Source organism: Embiotoca jacksoni, unplaced genomic scaffold (genome assembly GCF_022577435.1).
Source record: "Embiotoca jacksoni isolate LCO1_2020_lvr unplaced genomic scaffold, fEmbJac1.0.p SCAF_27, whole genome shotgun sequence".
Taxonomy (NCBI): domain Eukaryota; kingdom Metazoa; phylum Chordata; class Actinopteri; family Embiotocidae; genus Embiotoca; species Embiotoca jacksoni.
Genome location: NW_027185378.1, coordinates 2,662,275 through 2,684,704, shown reverse-complemented (window position 1 = coordinate 2,684,704; position 22,430 = coordinate 2,662,275). Strand labels below are relative to the sequence as shown.

At 43.9% G+C, this 22,430-nt stretch overlaps 1 protein-coding gene across 4 annotated transcripts in view; it reads left to right on the top strand.

The window, feature by feature from the left end:
• slc4a11 (solute carrier family 4 member 11) overlaps positions 1–22,430 on the top strand; it is a 97,233-nt gene that overhangs the window by 13,785 nt on the left and 61,018 nt on the right. For 2 of the 4 annotated variants that reach the window (XM_069160774.1, XM_069160772.1), the window contains exon 1: positions 1,548–1,731. The exons of the other annotated variants lie outside the window; for them this stretch is intronic. In XM_069160774.1, coding sequence (XP_069016875.1) covers positions 1,695–1,731 — 37 coding nt within the window. In that variant the 5' untranslated portion in view covers positions 1,548–1,694. Of the gene's footprint in view, positions 1–1,547; positions 1,732–22,430 lie in introns of those variants that run through there. 4 annotated transcript variants of the gene reach the window in all.

The following is a 22,430-nucleotide window of genomic DNA, read 5'->3' as shown; positions in this document are numbered from 1 at the left end:
ATTCGATGGGAATTGTGTTTTTCTACCTTAAGTAGAAGAAATGAAAGAAATGGTGGTTATAGTTTGGAAGTAGTATTATTACGAATGAAAGCTGCAGCAGCAGGTAAGATTAGCCTCAGATCCATCAAGGTCAATGGTGGTATGGCGCTTCATAGGGGTCATATATTGTTTCACTGTGAAGAAACACCAGTGATTGCAAATGGAGGCACGTGTGGAAGCTGAGATTAGTTCGGGGTTGACTTCCTGTTTTGCGTCCATCCGAATTTTACATTTTTAAGATCCCGTACGGAGTTTGTGTTCTTTTGGACAAACTAATCAATGTGATTTGTGTTGTTGTCTTTTGTGGGTTCATAACAACTACTATTAAATCCGTAATTTGAAAGCCAGAGTCGCGTGCTCTCAGCAGCAGCTTGTTTTCTGGACAGAGCTCAGCTCACCTGTCATCACGCAAGACTGGAGTTTTTTTGGCAACCATATACACAAGTGTCAACACAAATCTGATCCGGGGTCTGTGTCACTTTATCTCGGCATGATGGACTTTTCTGTAATCTCTGCCATAATTGAACATGTTAAGAATACACCCACTAGTTCTGACTGTGGTTTACTCTTAAGTTGTTATGTTTGCTTTAATTTCCTAGTTCCCAGATTCTATATCCTCAAATCTTTTCCGTGATCTTCTGACATCGAGGCAAATTATGCATGAGTCAGTTGTGATCATGGCAGCGACTGAGGTTATTTTTTTGGCATTTTATCCGATAGTTGACAGTGCAGATGCCCGCAGGAAACATATGGAGACAGAAAAGGGCATGACATGAAACAGAGGCTTTCAGTGCAGTCAGAAGGCATGTTCCAACTGCTAGTCTCTCCAAAAGCCCCAATATATAACTTATCCATTTAAATCTCATGTTGTTGGATGAATCTGGTGTTAATTGTTAATAAAAATAGTCTTAAAATGGTGACAAATCTAAATATATTCACGAAAAAGAGATAAAAGTAGCAAAGTCGAGATCAGAGTGGGACTGTAACCAGCAGCTATATGTATATGAATCAGTTTATATTTATCTTGTATATAAGATAATATATGTGTGTGTGTGTATATTATATATACACTACATTTTGCAGAGAAAAACAAAGCTATAATTCCACGGAACTGAACATAAATGTTGGCATGCTGAGCGAAATGATCACTCAACCGGCCTTGTTTTCTCCTTTTTTAATGTTGAGTGAAGGATTATGGAGACAGATTAGCTGGTGGTGGGGAAACTAGTTTAGTCCGTCTCAGCTCGATGACGAAGCACACGGGCGAGATTGGGGCGGCCGACGAAGGGACGTGTTGCATGTCGGCGTCGCCGGGTTGAGGGAGTCGTGTTGGAGAGGTGTGTCTTGACGCGAGGCCTGCCTCACCGCACGACGGCCCGCCATAGGCTGCCGACCGACCGGTGGGCCGGGATGAAAAGGAGCGCGGGGCAGAAACGAGAAGGCTCTAGGACCCAGCGGCGAGACGGTGAGTAGGCAGGCAGAGCGGGGCTGAGTCACTGCATGTGTCTGAGAGGCAGTCAGAAACAGAGCAGAGCAAGGGAGCAGAGGTGATCTCACACTCATCAGCACAGGATAACACAACCATGATGGGTTGACTTGGGGGGGGGGAGGCGGTTGGAGAGAGGAAGTGTGCATTCGCCACCACTTGCTCAGCCATGGAGACCAACAAAGTTCTTCATTTCGTGCCTTCGGGTAAGTGGATCAAAGCTGTGGGAGCTGCTCCTCAGCTGTGCACGACACGGCGGCGTTCACTGGGAGAACCTCGGGGTTCCCTACCTAGTGAAACCTGAGAACCCCCTGTGGAAAAACATGTGCAGCCCACTTCCACTCTGAGGGATGGCAGATGTTGTTGTACATGCTCTACTGTACATACTTGGTGTTTTTTTTTTTTTTTCTGTTTGTTCTTAGGAATGTGTCAATGCTCCATTTATGACAGAAATCCCGCTTGTATTTTCTTTCCCGCGGAGCTCAGTTGTAGAAGCCTTGTTGTGCTTACAAGAATGCAGATAGGGGTTTTTTTTGTGTTGTTTTTTTTTTTTGTGCATTTTTCTTCTTCTTCTTCTTCTTCTTCTTGTTTATGTCTGTTATGCGGCACGAGAGGTTCCTGTGTCGTATTTCATCAGTTCAGGAACTGAACCTTGTGAAACATTTGCGTTGGGGAAACCACCCAGAGACAGCCAGCATACCTGTCGAGCATTGGACAGCTGGAATGCAGAAGCCCGGGCTCCTAATGCACTTTTCTCATGTGTTGCACTGGCGGGGCTCGTGCACGCGCCCGTGATAGATGGAGAGGAATCGACACAGTGCAGGAAACGGCGTGTGCGCGGCAGCGCGCGTGCATCCGTGTGTGTACTTCTGTGAGAGCGAATGTGTGTGTGAGTGTGTTTGTGCGAAAGAAATGGAGAGAGAGAGAGAAAAAAAAAAAAAGATGTGTACTTCCATATTTTGCTGGTGTTTGTGTTTGTTGAAAGAGGAAGACGGACAGATTAGTGTTGCCGACAGCCACAGGAGAGCAGCGAGTTCTCCCCTCACTCAAAGTCCTCGGAGAGCCCGGAGCCCATTTGGAGGTGTGATGCGGCTGCCTCCTCACTTTCATTTTGTCTGGGAAGGCAGAGCGGGATACTGCGTCTCTGTGTGTGTGTGTGTGCGTGTGTGTGTGTGTGTGTGCGTGTGTGTGTGTGTGTGTGTGTAATGGGGGGGGGATGTTGGATAATGTGAGTGCGGGAATATAATCTGCGTGTGTTTTTGTTGGTATTAACTCTCTATGTATGAGACCGTAAACTGTATGTGTGTGTGTTTCGGTGCACGTTTTTGTGTGTAAGTGTGTGTGTGTGCGAGTTCAGTTCTGCTGCGCGCGCGTGTGTGTGTGTGTGTGTGTGTGTGTGTGTGTGTGTGTGTGTGCGCGCGCGCGCGCGCGTCATGCACTGTGCACACTAACTACATCCCCGAGCGCGTGTCGGGGCGTGATGGACACCACTGTGGCTCGTCCCCTGAAGAATCATTCTCACTCATTTGCTTAGGATTGCTGATTAGAGGCGGAGAGGGCAGGTTTGATCCATTCAGTGGAACAATTCGGTTCTGCGAACAGGACGGTATTGAAGAGGTGCGTTACACGGGGGGGGGGGTTGAGCTTTGAAAAGGAGAAACGTCTGATCCAGTCGCGTCTTCGCCCCTTAATTACAGCCGCTCCAGATCTTTCTTGTGTGTCGTGTACCTTAACCTTGACTATAAATGGAGGTATGAATGTAATAAAATATCCTGAATGATGTTTACCTGCAGAGATTTTTGTGGTTATTGATCACCACCAGTGACTCAACAATTACTTTTCCAGAGGATTAGATTTTTTTTTTTTTGCTTTCCACACTCACTTTACTGCCCTCTGGATTTTCAAATAAAGCAGAGCAAGCTGTTCGGTGCAGCAAATCTCAGTTTACTTAACAGGAACATGGTGTCCAACAAAATGTTCAGCTGAAGCTGTCCATATTATTATTATTATTGTTATTATTTTTTTCTGATAGGCACTGTCATCTGTGATCGTTAGCGAATCCTTATTGCCGCATTTTGCGAATAAACCTCCAGATCAGTGTCATCATTGGTGGCAAACTGCTGACAGGTGACAGAACGGCTGGCACCGTGCGAAGAGGTCGGGACATTTAGGATTCACTTTATGGACTTGTAAATTACCACCGAGCTTCCACATGTAATTAAACAGTGTGATAACACTGCACTCGGTTTTAATACTGAGGATTGATTAATCTTCTGGATTTTGCTTGCAAAACAAATTCCTGCAGCCTGTAATAATGCAAAATGGTGCAATTGTGACCGCAATGATATTGGGGATCAACTCCACTAGTCACTGTTCCTTCTTTATTGTTTATTGACTATTTATAGAGGAATAATGTGATTAAAATACAGGCAGCCAGCAACGATTACTTTTATCAATTCATCTATATTTTAGTATGTATTTAGTCTCTAAAATGTCAGAAAAAAGTGACAACTACAGCGACTAAAACAGATTAACAAGATATTTAAGATGCGATTTTGCATATTTTTGCTAAATCTATCACAAGTATTTATTATTTATTTACAACATATCACCTATGACTGTATATAAAAGTGGACGGAGCTTCTGGGTCTGAAAAATGAGGCCAATGAGGAACTGCCTTAAGTTGCAATACCACACAGGGCCACTAGAGGTCGGCTCCAAAAAGCCTCCGGCTCCATAGACTCCCGTACAACTAGTCTCATAAAATTCTCAATCAATACATTTTTTCCACTCGTTATCTCGGTGTTGTTAGCTAAAGTCACTCCTTCTTATTCGTTTTCTGGTGGTCCATCTGAAAATAATCCCATTATTAATTAGAAAATAAGCTGTGTTTTTGGGGACGTGTCTGTTTGATTGACAGGCCTGTGGTGCAGTCAGGTTACAGCTATCCGTGGGCGGGACGTAGTATCGTCAGGTTTCCAATCAGATCAGTCAGATCCACCGCTCGCTCCTCCCCCAGCTCGTCCAAACATAGTCACTTCCTGCCCCAAACTACTCTCAACTAACAAGATGACGACATCCAAAATCTGAACGCTGGTTGCCGCCTGCATATCACTCAATCCTAACTCATATTTGATCATTTCGGAACAGTAATTCAAATTTTTTGCATTAGTATTTAATTACTTTACTGATAAACAGACTTATTTTGTCACTAGTGGTTCTCGAGATCAATTTCCAGTTGTTTACTTTGGATGAAACGGTCCATCTGTCTTTAAAAAAAAAAACGAAAGAAAAGAGTAATCACTGGAAATCCTGCCACTTCAACCGAAATTCACATTTCAGCAGCTCTGATTAACTCTCATAATCACACCATAAACCTGAAATCTCCTGAAGTCATGCCAGCAGGGTGTCAATCTTCAGGTGTGACAGACAGCCAGATAATCAGCGTCGCAGCCGTGACCTGCAGAGCCAGGAAATATCAGCATGGAGGATACAGAGTGGCTGTGTGAATTAGTAGTTCGACCATGTGGAAGTGGAGGTGTGTGGTGGAGAAGATGGATGACGTGTGTGTGTGTGTGTGTGTGTGTGTGTGTGTGTGTGTGTGTGTGTGTGTGTGTGTGTGTGTGTGTGTGTGCGCGCGCGCGCGCGCGCGCTGTAGATGTGACAGTGATCTCTGATCAGTATTCACCGCTGGCAACAGATCTCAGAAGCTCCAGGCTCTGAGCACAGCCATCTGGGCAGAGGAGAAACACACACCGACACACACACAAATTATTATCCAGTATCACACACACACACACATGCAAATACACACCAGCAATGAAATATCACGCAACACCTTCATTGCAAGGCACGACAAGACAGTCACACACACACACACACACAGAAACATGAAAATTCACACAGACCAAATGCGCACACACACACACACTGTCACAACCGTTGTGTTAGATCTTGTCCACACACACTGCACATAATTATATACACAATTCATTCTATCTACATAATTTGTTGGTTTACACACACAAAACAATTATGTAGATGTGTCAACACAGACACTCATCATGCACAGTTCAAGGAACACGGAATGAAGAAGACCACAAATTCATTACAATTACAACTCACGCACACACACACACACACACACACACACACACACATACACTTTCTCTTGTTTGTCTTTATATGTCTTACTCCATCTTCTTTGTTTTTTTTTTCAGTTTCTGTCCCCACCCCCACACACACACACTCTTTTATCTTCATATTTGAATGCATAAAAAAAAAAAACACAAACCCACAGCTGCACTCTGGACAGGTGTGTATGTGTGTGTGTATTTTTTGGGGGGAAAAAAGGTGGAACAGGTGAAAAAGGCAGCGCTTTAGAAGTGTCTAAAGCAGGGAGCTTTTGTTGTGTACTTGTGTCTGCAGAGCTCGAAGCGTGATGAAAACACTTCCTGTCATTTTGGCGGGCATGTGTAGTCTGTGTGAGGCTGATGTTTTTGGAGGGAGAGTTTCCGATTTATCATAATCACCATCTATTCAGCATGTGTAGTGAATGCACAGAAATTTCATTATTGTGTGACATGAGTAGGTACTTTGTTTGTTTGTTTGTTTGTTTGTTTGTCAGCAGGATAATAGAAAAATTACCAGCCTGTTTTTAAAAAAAAAAAAAAATTATGAAACTTGGTGTGAGGTTGCAGCTTGGGCCAAAGAAGAACCCATTAAATTTTGGACAAATTATTTTTCTCTTTCATTTGCCATACATGTCAATCCTGCATCCCGTGTCACTCATCGACTGTATATAAAAGCGGATGTAGCTTCCGGGTCTAAAATAAACGAGGCTGATGCAGAAGTGTCTTAAGTTGCAATATCACCAAGTGCCACTAGAGGCGCAGCTCCATAGACTCCTATTCAACTAGTCTCATAAAATTCAATACATTTTTCCCGCAAGTTATCTCTGTGTTGTTCGCTGAAGTCACTCCTTCTTATTAGTTTTCTGGCGCTTCATCTGAAAATAATCCGTCATTAATTAGAAAATGAGCTTACATTTTGTGGGGAGCGGGGGGGGGGGCGTGTCTGTTTGATTGGCCTTCTATGCAGTCAGGTTACAACTATCGGTGGGCGGGACGTGGAATCGTCGGGTTTCCGATCAGATCGGGTCAGATCCACCGCTCGCTCCTCCCCGGCTCGTCCAAATATGGTCACTTCCTGCCCCCAACCGCTCTGAACCAGCCCTGCGCTGTTCTGCCGTTCATGGATTTATGGTGGCCGACCAACAACGCATCCCTCTGTGCAGAGGCTCATTTCCAATTGTAACACTTCTCGCTCCACTCAACCACCTGCGTTGCAAAATTTTCTTGCTGCTTACATATTTAACGCGCTACCGTTAGCTTAGCAGCTAGCAGTGGTTTCTGTCTCTCCTTCTGCTTTTCTGTCCCGACCAGCGTGCCACAGCTGTTACCTCTTCCTCCTTTCGTGATAACGGCATTTGTGATAAATGCAGTTGTTTCATAGCACCGGCGGTGCTGCAGCTCCGCACAACCTGAAACAAACAATTAGCTGCGGTAGCCAATCAAGCCCCGCTGTCACCAAATGCTGCTCGTGGAAACGGTCGGGTCGTAAGGTCTCGACCTCGCCGTGCGCGTGAAACTCCCCGAGACGACTTGTGTTGTCATTTGGTGCGAAATAAATCAAATAAAATTGAACTGCCCTGCAAAATCCAGGAGACGGCAGAAAGCTGAAACGAAGACAAAACGGAGGCTTCAGTTACAAGTGTATTTTGACATCATGCTAATAGTTTTCTAAATGTATTCAGACATTTAGTCTTCGCAGTTGCGGATTTGCATATCATAGAAGAGCGGACTCGTGGCCTTGGATGAGGTCTGCCCTCTCCGAGTGCCGCTCTCGTTCTCTGACCGTGCGTCTGTGTGATTGTGCTGCGGATTCCTTCACTTAGTATTTCAGTGGTAAAGGATTTTCTCAGAGCGACGGGTCCTTCCCGCCAATAGTACGACAGGTAAAGCCTAAAGGGCTTCACGGATAACACTCGGGGAAACCTGATCTGTGCCGTACGGTACTGGAAAACTGCATTTACTTTCGTCTTAAATGGTTTTAAAGTTCGTGGATGAGAAGGTTTTATTTTACAGCCGCAATATTTTTTGGCAGATTTGGATGAATTTGTGAAGTTTTGCACACCAACGCGGATGTTTATTATTCCTAATTGACATATCACTTTCACCATATTCATTCCCCTGCCTCTCACAACGGTACAGCTTATTGCACAGTGATCACTTGAAAATTAGATTGCAAAGAGGCGTGAATCATGATTGTGATGTTAATATGATGAATTACAGCTGCAGCAGCATGCAACATTTTGGAGTCAAGTCAAAAGCAAAGTACATTTAAATATGAGGCCGCATGGTTGAAGTCTTTCGTTCTGGCTCCTTATTTTGTTAATTTGTTTTTATTTACCGCAACGAATTCCCGACATTTAAACAGATAATGTTTGTTTACCAAAATATAATAAACAACAAAATAATATTGGCATCATTGCCTGAATTATTTTTCTAAATAGAAATCTGCATCACCATACAGTGCATCCGGAAAGTATTCACAGCGCTTCACTTTTTCCACATTTTGTTATATTACAGCCTTATTCCAAAATGGATTAAATTCATTTTTTCCCCTCAAAATTCTACACACAATACCCCATAATGACAATGTGAAAAAATATTTTTTTGAAATTTTTGCAAATCTATTAAAAATAAAAAAAAATAAAAAATAAAAATCCCATGTGCATAAGTATTCACAGCCTTTGCCATGACACTCAAAATTGAGCTCGGGTGCATCCTGTTTCCACTGATCATCCTTGAGATGTTTCTACAACTTGATTGGAGTCCACCTGTAGTAAATTCAGTTGATTGGACATGATTTGGAAAGACACACACCGTCTATGTAAAGTCCCACAGTTGACGGTGAATGTCAGAGCACAAACCAAGCCATGAAGTCCAAGGAATTGTCTGTAGACCTCCGAGACAGGATTGTATCGAGGCACAGATCTGGGGAAGGGTACAGAAACATTTCTGCAGCATTGAAGGTCCCAATGAGCACAAGCTCTGTTGTGTTTCCTTTAACATCCAAACAAATCAAAACACTCATGAACTTTATTCACATCAGAAAACCAGCCAAACATCAGAACACCAACTTTTAGGTATCGTTAGACGTGAAAAAGCCAAGTTCATTAGTCAAGGTCTCACACACTGCTTAAAAACGCTTAAAAGAGTATTATTGTCTATAAAAAAGTTCTTAATTAACTGCTCCATAAAATTTCCCTTGATTTGGATGCCACATCATGCACCATGGAGACTTTTTGACTTACTAAATCTTCTTAAAACTTCCTCCCTAATGTGGAATTTGCAAGCTATTTACGTAGCCTATCTGGATTAGCAAAATGTACGGCACAAAAAAAGCCCTGTAGTCCCAACATTATATTTAACACGTTATGTTTAAAATCTTTAAATTCCACGTTTTCGTTGCTTTAGCGGCTCCAGATGTGTACGTAGAAAGAGGATCTATTATTATGAAGTATGAAGGCGAAACTGTCTTTTTCAATGGTCAGATAAAACGGGGTTTGAATACTGGTGTGCTGCACCGTAGAAGAACAGCCACTAATCATAAATCAAGCCAAGTTATGTTAGGTTTACTAAATGTAGTTATTTTTAACCCTAATTATGAAAGCAGAAAGTCTCACAGTCATGGACAATTACTGGAAAGTCCCTTTTTTAATCGCAAAATTAGAGGAAAAGCTTTTGCTTGTCCACGCTTGTTTTTTATTTTTAGCTGCAGATTATTACACATTTGGATTCACGAGTAGTTTAAGTGGCTTTCAATGGGTGAAAGTTGGACGATGAAACTGATATTAGGGGCTCTTTAGTGCAGGTTTGATCCCCACTTCACACAGAGGTCACGTCCTAATCTCATTCCAAATACAACAGATTGTTTAAACTCGGATGCGAGTGTAAGCATCGTTTACAGAAGCAAAAAAAAAAAAAAAAAATGCTGGTATGTTCCCAGCATGTGAACGCACACGCTTCTTTTACACACACACGCACACACACACACACACACACACACACACGTTCAGAAAATAACACACGGCGTTGGTGGCCCTCTCCCATCTTGTGGTCTTTGGCGGCAGTTTGCCGCCGCTGTCGAGCATGAACACACCCATCCGCCGCACATTAGAGCTCACGCCACAGGTTACAGCCCAGACAGCGGCTGACTTCCCTTCCTGTTCAATATCGCTCTCGTCTGCTCCACCGAGACGGCGCGGAACACTTTGTACCGCGCCGGGTATTTTCTCCTCCCGCGGCGAAATTTCATTTCAAACCAACCAACAAAAACGCAGCCCGGTGGTACAGAACAGCAGACGAAGAGGGCCGAGCTGCTTCCCCTTCGCACGCTCCTTCCTCGACGCGGTAATTATTCCAAGATGTCCGAGGACGCCCGCGTCGGCGAAGTCCCGAACCTCGATTTGTAAAAGCCTTCCCCCCCCCCCCCCCCCCCCCCCCCCACCCACCCTTTCTGAAATATCGACGTGCTAAATAGAGTGCGGCGGTATGATGTGACGTAGACGCGCGAGAATGTCGGCGTAACCCGCGCGTGGTGGTTTCAGACATTGTGCGTCCAGGGACGAGTCGCATCGTGGAGCGCGATGAGTTTCCACTCGGACAATATTTTGCACCGTTCCCCTCATGCTTAACGTCGGGTGTCCTTTTTGTCCTTCGTCGCGCAGCTCCGAAATTGCTTCCATGAAGTCGTTATGGCGCGTGTGTGTGTGTGTGTGTGTGTGTGTGTGTGTGTGTGTGTGTGTGTGTGTAGAGACGGTGGTGGTGGTGGTGGTGGTGGTTGGGGGCGGGAGGGGGGTGGGAGGTGTGGGGGGGGGGTGTCTGTCTGAGCAGTTTGTGCCACAGATGTAAAGGACTTGGCGGCACGGAAGTGCACAGTTCAGACTGAGTGACGAGGACAACAGGAGCTCACCTGCAGTGTGAAACAGAGGAGAGGTGCTGCACCAACCGCTCCACGCGCACACCGGGTGTCGGGTGGAGGATTAAACGTAGGCGGGCGAGCGGCGAGACATACTGCGGGACGGTAAGCCGGAGAACAAGTAGGTAGCCGAGGTCGCTTAATTTCAAATTCTGTCAAGCGAGGCGCGGGATACGACGGAGCTAAAGCAAAGAGACAGCTGGCGAACAGAGCAGGGCAGCGGCGCTGCTGAGGTTGGTGGTTTGATTCCCACCAGGGCCCCCCTCCGCGTCCCAAAAAGGCACGAAGACTCATTCGATAAAAGACTAGACAAAGAAAGAAAAAAAAAGACCCTCCAGTTTTTATGTTTGACCTGTTTCAGATGTCAAGTTGGAATCCAAATCACTTCTCTCCTCATTTATGGGCCTCAACGTAAAGGCAGAAACGGAGAGCAGCATGCAGCACACACAGCAGAGCAGACTTTGTTACGGCGTTTTCTCTCCTCACATCGATTCGGTCCAGAAGCCGTCGGTGTGTGTGTGTGTGTGTGTGGGGGGGGGGGGGGGGGGGGGGGCAAATGGAAAAGCAGTGAGATATTCTGCCGTCGGTTGGCGGGCAGCGCTGGAGCAGCATACAGTAAAGAGGGGCTGCGTGGAGAACAGCAGACTTGAAAGGGAGATTGTGGCCTGGCTTTAATCGAGCCGGAGGAAGACGGGAATGTGCAAGCAATTAGCAGGAATCCCCCAGCACTGCCTTTTTCTTTTTTCTATTTTTTTTTTTTAATTCTTTTTATTCGCCCGTTCTATGAAAATTGAGGCAGGCAATTTCTCCAGTGAGTGGTTGGCTGGTGTGTGTGTGTGTGTGTGTGTGTGTGTGTGTGTGTGTGTGTGTGTGTCATGGAACAACACTCTCCACTTGCTCATTCACTGCCTCACTCACTATAAACACACACACACACACACACACACACACACACACACACACACACAGCAGCAGAGCATCCCTGCTGCAGCACCTAAGCATAATCATTTACCTGTGTGTGACTGTTAGAGAATATTAGAGGACGGGGAACCCAGAGAAGAAAGGGGAAAGATGTTAAAATGGAAAATGAGATATACAAATAGATGCTGGAAGGACAGATATGAAATGAGGAGTAAAAAAAAAAGAAAAAAAAAAGCAGATGAAATGCAGGGTGTGGAGGAGTTTAAATTGGAACATGGTCCTGCGGTAACCTCAGTCACGACGCCCGGTCTCGCCACGCCGCAGACATCAGACAGGGCCGGCTTCATCTGTGAACTGGCAGTCGCCAGCTCACTATAACTATCAATTCCTCACAGGTGAAAGGACCGGAGGATTACTGCAGAGCCTTTCAGTGCGCAGACCTTCTACCACCTGGATACAACGCTTACATTCATTTGAAAAAAAAAAAAGAAAAAAGAAAAAGAGAGATGCTGCAACACAAATGGAAATTTGCAATAAGTCATCAGATGTAATTATTATTAGATAAGAATTACATTGATCGAGCATTTGAGGATTTATTTGTCGCACCCATTGGCTGTATATAAAAGTGGACGTAGCTTCTGGGTCTGAAAAATGAGACAGATGTGGAAGTGCCGTAAGCTGCAATACCACCGAGTGCTACTGGAGGTCTAAAACAATAATTCTAAATCGGTAATTATTTCAGTTGTTAGCTAAAATGAATCCTTGTTTCCTTGCTATTGGTTTTCTGGGGGTCCATCTGAAAATAATCCCGTCATTAATTACCAAATGATCTTCAAAAAGAGGTGTTTTTGGGGGGGGGGCGTGTCTGTTTGATTGACAGGCCTGCGGTGCAGTCAGGTTACAGCTATCGGTGGGCGGGACGTGGTATCGTCTGGTTTCCAATCAGATCGGTCGGATCCACCGCTCGCTCCGCCCCCAGCTCGTCCAAATATGGTCACTTCCCGCTCCGAACCGGCAAAACGGAGACGAACTGGAGGCTTCGTCACGGCCGTTCACAAACCGACGTCACTGTCGGTTGCAACATGTTCTTATTTGTATTTGCGTTCATTTAACTTCAGTTGAAGTTCTTGTTCGAACCGGCCCAGTCATGTTTTGTCCTCTTGAACGCTCGGCGTCGCTGCACTTCAGGCCGAAGCAACTCCGCTTCCCACCGTATTCTTTTGTGGATTTGCGTGTACGGGGCATACATGCACGCGGGTTAGGACTCATCTCCTCTCGTACACACTTGGAGAAACACCTGCAGATCATCCAGGACAGTTTATCCACACAAGAAGGTCATTAAAGCACATAGGTTGTTGGAACGGACGCAAACGAGCACATCATCATCATCATCAGCATCATCTGGCCGAGTGCGCCCACACACACACACACACACACACACACACACACACACACACACACACCGCCGTCCAGCGTCAGTCCACCTGCGTGCCAGACAGCTCGGCCGCAGCCAGCGTCATGGTTCAGGGCTCCTACTGTGACATCATCGTCGTCAAACACGAGCCCGGGGACACAGCTGTCCGCCGCGGAGAGACAGCAGCTCTTCATCCCAATTAAAACCAAGTCATTTTTAATTTGTCTTGCGTGTTAGAAAACACAGCTCAACCGGTATGTCGTGAGTGCAAGTACGGGACGACTGCGTGATCCTTTTTAACATCGGCGCAGCATCTGACAAAATTCCAACGTAATTAGAACATTTTTACATTTACGTGTTCAGTTGGAACTTCTCACCAGTCACTTGTTGCAGATGTCTTTACGTATCTGTGCTAACAGCAGACACAGAGGAGAACTCGCTGCAAACTCCTTTCCATTATACCATTGAATTTGAATAAGAATTTTTTTTTTTTTATCAATATGTTTCAAGGACAATGGAGGACAAAAGTCTATTTTTTTGTTATTTATTTTTTATTTTATTTCTGCCGATGTGACTCATTTGTACTTCAGAGTTCTTGGAATAAGAAGCATGCATCTAATAATGTCGTGTTTACTTCGGTTGCCTGGCTGGAGGATGGTACTGTCAAAGCTTGTTAGGTTTACTGACATTTTCTAAGGACTTAATTGCTAAAATATCCTCATGAACAAAAGATAATGTTGATAAATTATCATACACAGTACTGTACATGTGGCAAAATGATGACAAAACCATTAAATGAGATATTCATTTGAAAATGAATCGTGAAAACCCGAAAAGAAATGTGTGTAATAAACGATAGTAGGAAAGTTAAGAAAAAGAAGCAATTCACGATCATTTTTGGAATTGAAACATCAATTATAATCTCTGCTGATTGATTATTCATTTGATCTTTGCTAAATCCCAAAATGAGATCCTCATAGGTCTTGTTTATACTTATCAATAGTCCAAAAACTAAAAATGAGTTTGTGATCACAAGAATTTCCATAAGAGAAGCTGAAGCCAGAGACCGTTTCGCTTTGTTTCATAAATAAATGTTTTAGTCTGTATTATTTTGTGTGATATTGATGAGTCCAACTTGAAACATTGATTGAAAAATCTGACATCTACAGTTAAAGTCTCGCTTCTGCAAGGATTTTGTTGACTGCTTGCTTCAACAACAACAACAACAAAAATGCAATTGGTGCGTCTGTGTTTGTCCTGTGGTTTAAGATTCAGGAGGAATTAACATCAGAGATAACTGTAGGAAGGCGTTTGTTGACAGGTGGTGTTGACAGCTGAGTGGAGAATTGCATTTAGTGTGTGTGTGTGTGTGTGTGCGCGCGTGTGCCTGTGTGTGTGTGACTGATGAGAAACCAGCAAAGACGTGTCCTGACGGGGTTGTGATGAGTTTTCAAGGATCAAGCCAAATCATGTTTCTTCACATATTACATCATCCAAACCAGATTTGGCTCGATGCCACCGCCCGACTGATGTGGTCGTCCTAAACAGCTCAGCGGTTTGCAGCGTGCCTCGGATGCTCCTTGTTGAACGCCGGGACGGCTTCCCGCCTCAGTAATCAGCCCCTCCATTTTTGGCTGCTTGTCTGGGAGGAGATTATAACAGAGCAGCCCCCCCCCCCCCACCCCCCCCTTTCGCTGCCATCGTTTTCTGGTGGCTCTTGAGGCTTCTCTCGGGCCGACATGACGTCGATTTGCCCCCGCGGAAAAGGATCGCATCGCCGAGTTGGGAGGGGCGGACTCGCGCAAAGTCACGGTTATCATTTCACCTCTGGATGCGTCACTGTAGCGTCTTCTCATCATTTTCAACGCATAAAATATGTGAGAATAGACGTCGACGTGACAAGTAACGGGTTCAACTTGCGGCGAACTGCCGTTGTGATGAAATACGACTCGGTGAAGTGCACGAAAGTGTCAGAATGTTTCAGGCAAAACAAAATGCTCTCTCATCGGTCCGGTACGCCCCCGCCCCTCCTGGGAAATACAACGCCAACACATACTGTAAATTGCCCTTTACAACGTGTGTTTGTGTAATAAGCATGTCGACTGAAGTTCCTTAAAATTCCTTTGGCATAAAGAAATAAAGGCAAAAATGTGCGCCTGCTGTTTAAAATGTGTGCGCCGCGCTAGCAGACTAGCCCGGAGCAGAGCGTGAGGAGGAATTCCCTCTGAACAACCACAGCTCCAGAGGACGGGTGCCAAGAGAGCCTGCGGGCACAATTAGCCAACAAAAGGCCGGGCCTCCTCTTCCTCCTCCTCCTCTTCCTCCTCCTCCTCCTCCGCGCCGGCCCAGCCCTCGTAGATTCCCCCTACAAACGCAGCAGGGGCGACTTTTAATCTCCTGCCCTCCTCACTTACGACTCTCAGCCTCACCTCTCCCGTAAATTCCCGGGTTCGTCCCTCCTGGAGGCTCTGGCATCTGTTTTGCGTGTACCTGCAGCGCGCCGCCCTGCAACGGATCGGCCCGCATGAAGAGGAGCGCTGGCTCGGCTTCAACCGCCGGGTCATATAAGTTGACTTCCTGTTGTCTTGGAGCATTTAAATTCACATCAAAACACTTTTTTTGGGGGGGGGGGTGGGGGATGCAATTAAGGCAGAATCTGCACTGGGTTAGAGGAAAGACTTTTTACTACTGCCATTGAACGCATCAGGGCTTCAACATACCTTCATCTGCCATTAGACAACAGAAAATAACGTATTATATCTCCAGTTTTTTACATGTCACTTAATGGATTTGTCTTCATTTGATGTGCCATCAAGGGCTATATATAATACATCATATTTTTTGCACAGACTTTGCACTCTAATGTATTTGAACTACTGTATTAATTATGTATCGCTATTCACTATATATTTGCCATCTATTCTCCTGGTGCAGACGTGAGTGCGTTTGCCGTTACAGTTTCCCCTCTGCGGATGAATAAAGTATTTCTGATTCTGACTGACGTATTACAATGTTCTTATAAAGATAAGTCTGATTATTTCCTGTATTTTTCTCGTTGTCCTGCAGCTGAAAGTATTTCCCAACAGATGCTTTATTTTCGCCTGTTTGAGTAACATTAGGTTTAAAAAAAATCTGCCCGTTATAGGAAATGATTTGACCAGTCACACCGTTTCCTGGGGATTGTGAGAGTAATATTGTCCGTCGCTCGGATGAAACCGTCAAGCAGCGTGTTTGTTGCTTTCCTCACAGTATTTACAGTAACGTCACGCAGATGTGACCGACGCAAAACGTGTACAACGTTAATCTCGTAAGTAAAGCATGTAACAGAAAGTTAGATTTCTCAACAGTGTTTTACAAAATGGTAGAAAAGGTTTTGTGTCCTTAAATGTAAATACCAACTTGTGTTGCTTCATAATCGTGTTTGTTTCCTGCTACTCACTAAAATACCGACGGCCTGCTGCTTTTAAATGGAGATCGGAGCTGATGAGAATCATTTAACTTTTACCATTACTAAATATATATATATATATATATATAGCTACACTGCACCAGGACTGTGTTTGTGCAAAAACCCCAAAAAGGGAAAAACCTGAGCTCTGGACTTTAATCGTTTTTCTTTTGCACAAATTCTGGGTTATAACATTTTTCTTCCCTTATTGTCATCTCTAACCGAGTGAAGAGGATCCGCGGGCCTTCATGGAGAACTCTGTGGGCTTCATTTACTCAGACCAGTTTTGTTCTGCGCGCTCCTGGTAGGAACGAGCTGTGTTTCCCCCGCCGTGTTCAGCTGTAATGGCGCCGGTAAGAAAGCTGGTAAATCATATTAAATGTGGGCGAATGCAAATGCGTACGGGGCCTTCATCTGAACCTTTGCTCCGGGCATTCAGACCACCGCCTGAATTTACTTCGCACAGATGTTTTTTCTCTTTAAGGACGGTCGTGGGATCAAAAGGGGGGGGGGGGATTCAAAGCGGAGGGTCAGCCGGTGTTTGATTTATGGCCCAAACTGATATTTTTGTGGTTCCGCTGATAGAAATCTCGGGAACATCTTCACTTAATGTTTACTCTGCTGAAACGCCTCTGTTGCTCTTTGTCAAACAGCTGCTCGCTCGCTCGCTCGCTCGTCCTCAAACTGATGCAAAACCACAATCGCTGCAAAGGAGACGCCGCCGCCTGCCATCTTTTTTTTTTTCTTTTTTTGTTTTCTATTTTTTTGTTTTTTTTGCCGATAGCTCGTTTCAGACGAAGGTTTGAGTTTATCAGGAAGAAAGAGTTTGTCGTCTGGTGTTTACTGACAGTACATCAAGTGTTGAGCGGAGCAGATGTTGCCTTGCTTGTGGGTTTGTGACATGTAAACTCAACTGACTGACAGATATTCCCCTCATGTATATGTTGGGCAGTGATGAAAGGACCGAGTCTAAGTAAGAGACACGCACGCGCACACGCGCACACACACACACACACACACACACACACGCACACACACACACACACACCAGAGATGAGTGAGTGATGAGATGTATGTGATACTATTCTAACCGGTTCTGACTTCCTGCTCGCAAGTCGTCAGCTTCCTCTTTTCTGAAGAACGTTATCATGCACTTTTTTTTCTCTTTTTTTTTTTTGCATGCACTGGTCTTACAGTTCTCTTGGTTTTCCAATTAAGCACTGTTTGTGTGTATTTCTTTATTCAAATATTGATTGTGAAGGACAAATAACCTCAAGAACCAGACTCGGAAACGCTGACTGATCATACATGTACCCGTGTTGTACAGGTGCATTATGAATGCTGAACTGAGGAAGTCGGTTTGTGTGCGTCTGAGCTGTTCGTTTTCATGCACTGCATAGTCGTATGCATGACCTTAACCAACTGATTTCCTGTCATGTAACTGCTTCTCCGATGTTCCAGCGTAGATTGTGTGGTTAGATTCTGTTTCTAACATCTATTTATATGTTGGAAATAAAGCAGTTGCGTTCGTACATCTGGCCACGAGGGACGCAAGGACTAAAGAAGTTCTAATGGAGTTACACAAATTGAAAATTTGGTCTCCAGAGGAGACCGTGTTGATGCGCAGGACTTTGCTTTTGTCCGTTGGCGTGTCCTTACATGCTTCCTCTGTGATGTGTTGCAGCCTGTGCACACATCTGACTCACGCTTCCCAAAACCCGAAGCATAAAAGGGAACGCCAGCAAGTGCACACGCATATCTCCTCATAGCACCTATAGTTTGTGCGTTTCTATTTTTTTTTAGTTTAGGACCATTTAAACACGTCACGCAAACATGTGAGATGTTTTCATTCTCATCCTTTTTAGTCCACTGCGTAGCAACCAGGTATTTTTCGTTCGTGTGTTCGTCTCCCTCTTCACCTTGAAACAAGGTGAAGAGGCTTTGAAGTTAAAAGAAAGCGACGGAGTTTTAAGGTGAAGTGGCAGCTTTCATGGTTAACCTCCGTCTCTAAAATGTTTATGTCGCAGCAGTTTAACGGCTCAGTCTTTTCCTTTCAGCCCTTCAGTCACACATCAGAACATTCTTTTGTTTCATTTGAGGTTTTTGCAGAAAGAACTACTTCCTTTTATCAGGATTTTTTTTTTGTGTTGTAAACGTAACGTACAGCAGTCTGTCCCTGCTTGTTGTCCCCGCATACTTGACTTTTCAGTGACTTGTGATTGTCAGACACTTAAAGCGGATTTGCTTTTGGTTTCACGACAGAACAGCCTTCGGTGACTGCTAATGAACCTGTCTGTGAAAGACCATCGGCGCATGAAGTATGTAAAGGCCTTTAATCAGCTCTGTCTAACAATTCTGCATGTGTGTGTAGCCCATTATAACAGACGGAGAGTATTAAGTCAAAGAAAACAAACAGAGCAGTCTGGGGTACAGCTCATTTCGCTTCTATCTGCCCCAACAAAACATCACAAATTCAACCAGATATCAGGAATATACACTGTGTACACAATTATTAGGCAAGTGAGTATTTTGACCGTATCATCATTTTGACGCATATTTTCCAACTCCAAGCTGTATAAACTTGAATGCCTAATGGATTTAAGCATATCAGGTGATGTGTGTTTGTGTAATGAGGGAGGGTGTAGCCTAAGGAGATCAACACCCTATATCAAGGTGTGCATAATTATTAGGCAGCTTCATTTCCTCAAGCAAACTGGGCCAAAAAAAGAGATTTAACTGACTCTGAAAAGTAAAAAAAAAAAAAAAAAAAAAGTATTTCAGAGGGATGCAGCACTCTTGAAATTGCTAAGATATCGGGGCGTGACCACAGAACCGTCAAACGTTTTGTTGCAAATAGTCAACGGGGTCGCAAGAAACGTGTTTGAGGGAAAAAAAAAGACGCAAATTAACTGCCAAAGATTTGAGAAGACTCAAACGTGAAGCTACCAGGAACTCGTTGTCCTCCGGTGATGTCATATTCCAGAGCTGCAACCTACCTGGAGCGCCCAGAAGTACAAAGTGTTCAGTGCTCAGAGACACGGCCGAGGTAAGGAAGGCTGAAACACGACCGCCACTGAACAAGACGCATAAGTTGAAACGTCAAGACTCGGCCAAGAAATATCTGAAGACAGATTTTTCAAAGGTTTTATGGACCGATGAGATGAGAGTGACTCGTGCTCCATCGCATGCATCGAGGCTAGCCAGTAAAGGCCTTAAAGATGGAAGAACAATGACATGACCCCCCCCCTTCCTCACCTGACCTAAACCCTATTGAGAACTCGTGGGCCCTTCTTAAACGGGAGATTTACGGTGACAATTTTGAGTTGTTTGTTTATTATTCTTACTTTGATGGGAACATTTTTGTTTTTCATTTAGTTGCATACGAATCCTGCACACTAATAGTTGCCCAATAATTGTGCACACAGAGATATTCTCCTAAGAAAGCCAAAACCTCACTTTTACTTTGACTTAAATAGTCCGGTTCGAGGTCTATTGACATTTTGGATTGACCGAGAGCACTGTAGTTGTCCAATAATAAAATGAATCCTCAAAAAAATACAACTCGCCTAATAATTGTACACACGGTGTATGGTCTGAAAAGATGCACAAGGTTATTCGCTTCCAGAAAATCAAAACAATGCTTTCTTTTCCTGGTTATTGAGCATACTACATGAGTTGGACGCCGCTTATTTGGATGCTTAAATTTAGAACAAAGCCCTTCTTTTTTTTTTTTTTTTTCGGTCGCGGAGTGAAACTTGATGTCTCACGACAGAGAAGCGGTCCTGCTGTATTTTCATCGATCTGCCAAAGCCACTAACATGGATAACGTGCGTTCCCCTCCAATCCTTCTAAATCTCTTCCTGCATCTGTCAGTGCCAAACAGCTCAATACAAGCAGAGCACATGAATCTTCATGATGCTGCTCCTGATCACAGCACTCGGAGTAAAGACGCAGCGCAGCAGCCACAGGAAGCTGGCGTGATGTGCCACATAAATAAATGAACACAAGAGCAGAACAGAGAACCCTCCAGGATACAGAAATAAAAAAGATTTGGCTTTGTTCGATGCTTTTCTTAACATCTGTGTCCTCACCGAGATGCGTTTCTTAAAGAATTTGTTTAATTTATTTTGCCCACTTTGAAGTTTGATGGTATTTTTTGCCGTATTATTCCCTTGAAGTTTTCTCTTTTTTTGCTTATGATACTGCGGCTGTTGCTGTTAGCAGTAATAACGATAAAAAAATAATTAGAAGAAAATGAACAGTAATACGAATATGAAGCCGTTTTCAGACGTTAATTGCACAGCATTGCATGTATCTGGTAAAGTGATGACTTTAAGTTTTAATTTAGACAAGGCAGACATTAATGAAAAGATCTGCAGTGCTTGTGTAAAACATAAATTATCTTTGAAGCCTTATATTACATAATAACCATTGTGCGCATTATCCCTAAATACAATTTCTCATCAGTTTAATTATTTCTGATGTGAAATAAAGAATAGCTACTAATTTACTACTATTTTATGAGCACGAGCAGAATCATAAACGTGGACTCAGATTTGCTCACGTGCCGCATGAATTTACAGACCTGTTTGTGGATATTCACAGTTTCATCCATGCAAATGAAGTGGGAAACGCTTTTCTGATTTTTGTTGGAGCTTAAAAAAAATTACTTGATTAATCAAAGTTAATCGGTGGAAAATTTAATCGGCTATTTTTACCACTTATTTTTTTTTTATCATAGCCGAGAGATATATGCGTGTAAAAAAAAATAAAAATAAAACAAATAAATAACTTGAGTTGGACCCTAACACAAGCTATGATGGAAGAAGGCTGTCTGCCTCGGGTTGCTGAGCCGCGAGCACGACTCTGTTTATTGAGTTTATTTAGCGGCACGTGTAAAATGACTAAACACAAGGTGGACGAAATGGTACAGACGTTACAGGTGAGGTCAAAGACACTCCGCAAGGACAAAATAATACTATTCCGTTCGACTTCTTCCCTTGTGCTCGTCCTCTGCTGTGAGGGATACGTTTAATACAGCAGCTGCATCGCAGGGATGTGATCCACTTGTGTGTGTTGTGTAGGAAGATGACGGGGAAAATTTCGGTTTACATAACCGCCCTAACAATGAAGCCCACCCAGTAATACTGGAGCAGCAGAAGATACTCCAGTAGCAGCATGTCGCGGAAGTGTTCCCATATGGCATCAAAGTCAGACGACGGAACTGATTTAGATCTTTTTGTTTTTCGATGTTTGAGGGGAATAAATACCACTGGGGAGTTTTGTTTGACGAAGTTTCTTCGGCTGACTTGTCATAAATCAAAAACTCCCCCCCCCAAAAAAAATGTTCTGTTTTCCTTTTTAGAATTCCTCCTAAAAAATAAATAAGACCTACTGTCAACTCACCTGGCAGCATTTTTTAACAAGAGATGCAAAACTGCATTTTATGGAGATATATCTGAACATAAATGTTTTGTTGTGGTTGTGTAATACATGTACGTTATCGCCACGGGCAATGTCAGGATTTACCAGCTAAAATGAAGAATGTTCAGGCATTTACTTGTGAAAAGAAAGCTTTTTTTTCCCCTCTCACTATTATAATTATTATTATTATCATCATCCAAAAGACAGGCCATAAGTAAGGCCGCATCTTGAAGGTTGTGCATTGGGCTAATAAATTATTCCATTTAAGTTCAGTTTTGAAAAATCTGTTAAGAAGATGTAGAGTTAGAAAGAGACTTTAACGTACAACCCTCAGCACAGCAAACATAAAGAAGCAGTATAAAAAATACTTGTCAAATAGTTCTGTGTGGCGTCTGCACGTCCTTCCTGCGCCCGCGACGGTTTTCTACGAGGGAATTCCAGAAACTTGCGCAGTCAAATTTGACATTGAGTTTATGGGAAATCGAAAGAAGTCACGAGAAGGTTTTAGTTCACCACTAAACCTTCTCACCAGATTTGGCGACCTGCGACGTGGGCGAGAGTCTCATAAGTTTTCATTGGCTTTGAGCAGCTGTGTGTGTGTGTCATGATGGAGAACCCTGTTGCCATGGCGCCAACAGTCGAGGCGGTTCGCA